Source organism: Solanum pennellii, chromosome 4, assembly GCF_001406875.1.
Source record: "Solanum pennellii chromosome 4, SPENNV200".
Classification (NCBI taxonomy): Eukaryota; Viridiplantae; Streptophyta; class Magnoliopsida; order Solanales; family Solanaceae; genus Solanum; species Solanum pennellii.
Window position 1 is genome coordinate 57,481,867 of NC_028640.1, and position 2,504 is coordinate 57,484,370.

The following is a 2,504-nucleotide window of genomic DNA, read 5'->3' on the forward strand; positions in this document are numbered from 1 at the left end:
TCCCTCCCAAGGAGATCGCCTCTTACCAATTGAGCTGCAGATCAATTGGTAAGAGGCGATCCCCTTGGGAGGGATGTAAAGGAGCCATAGGTCACGGGTTCGATTCTCCCTTGAGGCTGCGAGCCAATAAGAGGGGATTAAAAGAGCGAATGGCCGCCCATGGCAGAGACAATACCTGAATATGTGGATCCCGAGGGGGTTGTCACAAAAATCCAACTCAAAAATACAATTAATTTGTTTGTTTAGTGTTTTACTCGATATTAGAAATAACATATTTATAGAGTATGTTCCATACGATTGGAAAATAATTTTTTCATTTCGTCATATTTTGTTGATCAAAATTTTTCAAAATATTTTGTCAAGAAAAAGAAGTTCCTTTAAAATGATGAGAATGACTTTTCTAGTGAAAATAAAAAAATAAATTTTACAAGTGATATTCTATATTGACTGATGGTATCATTTTCATCCTCCAAACACACCTCAACTACACTCACATAGCCGCACCCCACCACCCCACACTCTCTATATTTTATAATATTTGTTTCATTATATAAAAATATTTTTAGGATTACTTTTTTCGTACATATCAAAGCACTAAAAATAAATAAGAAATCTACTTTTTTTCTATAAAAAATAATTTTATTTGTGTCGCATACACCCTTATCTAATTAATAGTGCCTCAACACGCCTTGACGAGTGACTCAATTACTCAAACCCAGAAACGTCGTCTACTATGATGATATCATATTAAAGTATGTGATCATCATCTCATCTATAAACATAAATACAGATAGGACATATTTTTATTTACTTAATTGTGTCTTACAACAATCTTAAATATATGTTATGAGTTTAATTAATAGCTAACTAAATAATTTACTCGATTTCTATGCAGGACTTGTTGGTAGCATTTATGGATACTTTGACAACAACAATAGATTTGGATTCTATCAGAACTTTTAAGGCACCCAAATGTAATGGAAAAGCTTCAAAATGAGTTGGAACAAGTAGTTGACAAAAATAGAATGGTCGAAGAATCAGACTTAGAAATTTGGAGTATTTAGATATGGTTATAAAAGAAAGTAGTAGGTTACATCCTGTTGCACCCTTGTTGATTCCTCATGAGTCGATTGAAGATTGTGAGGTTGATGGTTTTCACATACCTAAAGGATCTCGAATTTTAATCAATGTGTGGACGATTGGAAGAGATCCAGACATTTGGGTTGAGCCAGAAAAGTTTAAACCTGAGAAGTTTCAAGAAAACAACATTGATCTTCGTGGAAGACATTTTGAGCTTTTACCATTTGGTTCAGGAAGAAGAAGTTGTCCGGGTTTGCATCTAGGGCTCACCGCCGTTCATTTGGTGCTAGCACAATTGATTCGTTGCTTTGATTGGGAATTGCCAAATGGCATGACCCCAAAGGATATTGACATGACTAAGAAATTTTGTTTAGTAACGACTAGAGTTCAACATCTTATGTTGATACCTAAGTATCGTCTGCATATATAATTTATTCCAGCTATTTTACCATGTTATTATGGTCAATAACTTGGAATCGCCATTTTTTAGCCAAATTAGTCCATCTCCATCATTAGTATATCTAAGGTTTCAGAGGTAAGTTGTTCAGCTGCTTCATTGTTGCTTCATCTACGTTTTATTGTCTTTTCTTTCTAGAAAATTGTAGACTCTTAAATTTGTATATTTTAAATCTTAGATGATCTTATACTTTTTATCACCAAACTTGAAAATTTAACTTATTTTTCGCTTTTGTTTTGACTTGGCCGTTTGGTTACCGTATAGAGTCCATTTTATTCATGTATTAAGACCATTTCCAACCCACTCTATTTTACTCTTCATTTTTTATATTCGGATGATAAAATAGAGAATGAACACTTCAATCCTGCCCAACAACCTCCGTATCACTCTCTATTCTTCATATTTAAAGAGGTGAATAGTAGTTAGAATTACTTTCATGCTCTCTATTTCACTTTTTTGATTATTTTATTATTATTTCTATTACTTTCTAATTAACATATTATTTTACATATAATGTCATTTATTAAATATTTAATATTTACAATTCTTTTAAATGTAATATGATGTTTTAAAAAATAAAATATTATTTAATACATACTGCTTTCATCCGAATTAATAGTATTATGATTTTTTTTTCTAATTTTTGACAATAATATAATTTGATTTTATTATTAATTTTCATTATAAAGAATACACAAAAATAAAATGATAAGATGAAAATTTTAATTTGAAAAGACAATGCATAATATTATAAATCAAATACAAGATGACAATATAACACATAACATAATTGTAACGACCTGTTTAGTCGTTTTGAGCAGCAGATTTTATTTCTGGAAAAACTGTGTGAGTCGACGGAACCCACGACGGACCGTCATGGGCACGACGGGCCGTCGAGGGGGTCTCGTTCCAAAAGACTTAGACTTCTGAAAATTGGGTACTGAAATCGACTCTCTGAACTTGGCGA

General features: G+C 32.1%; 1 protein-coding gene across 1 annotated transcript; it reads left to right on the forward strand.

The window, feature by feature from the left end:
* The first annotated feature begins 903 nt into the window (after nt 1–903).
* Nucleotides 904–1,636, forward strand: LOC107017508 (cytochrome P450 CYP736A12-like). The gene has a single exon (XM_027916797.1). The coding sequence runs from the start codon at nt 1,067–1,069 to the stop codon at nt 1,508–1,510; it is 444 nt and encodes a 147-aa protein (XP_027772598.1). The 5' UTR covers nt 904–1,066; the 3' UTR covers nt 1,511–1,636.
* The last annotated feature ends 868 nt before the right edge of the window (nt 1,637–2,504 follow it).

Excerpts from the sequence above, each read along its gene's own strand:
- LOC107017508 (XM_027916797.1), top strand. The coding sequence starts at position 1,067 with ATGGTTATAAAAGAAAGTAGTAGGTTACATCCTGTTGCACCCTTGTTG.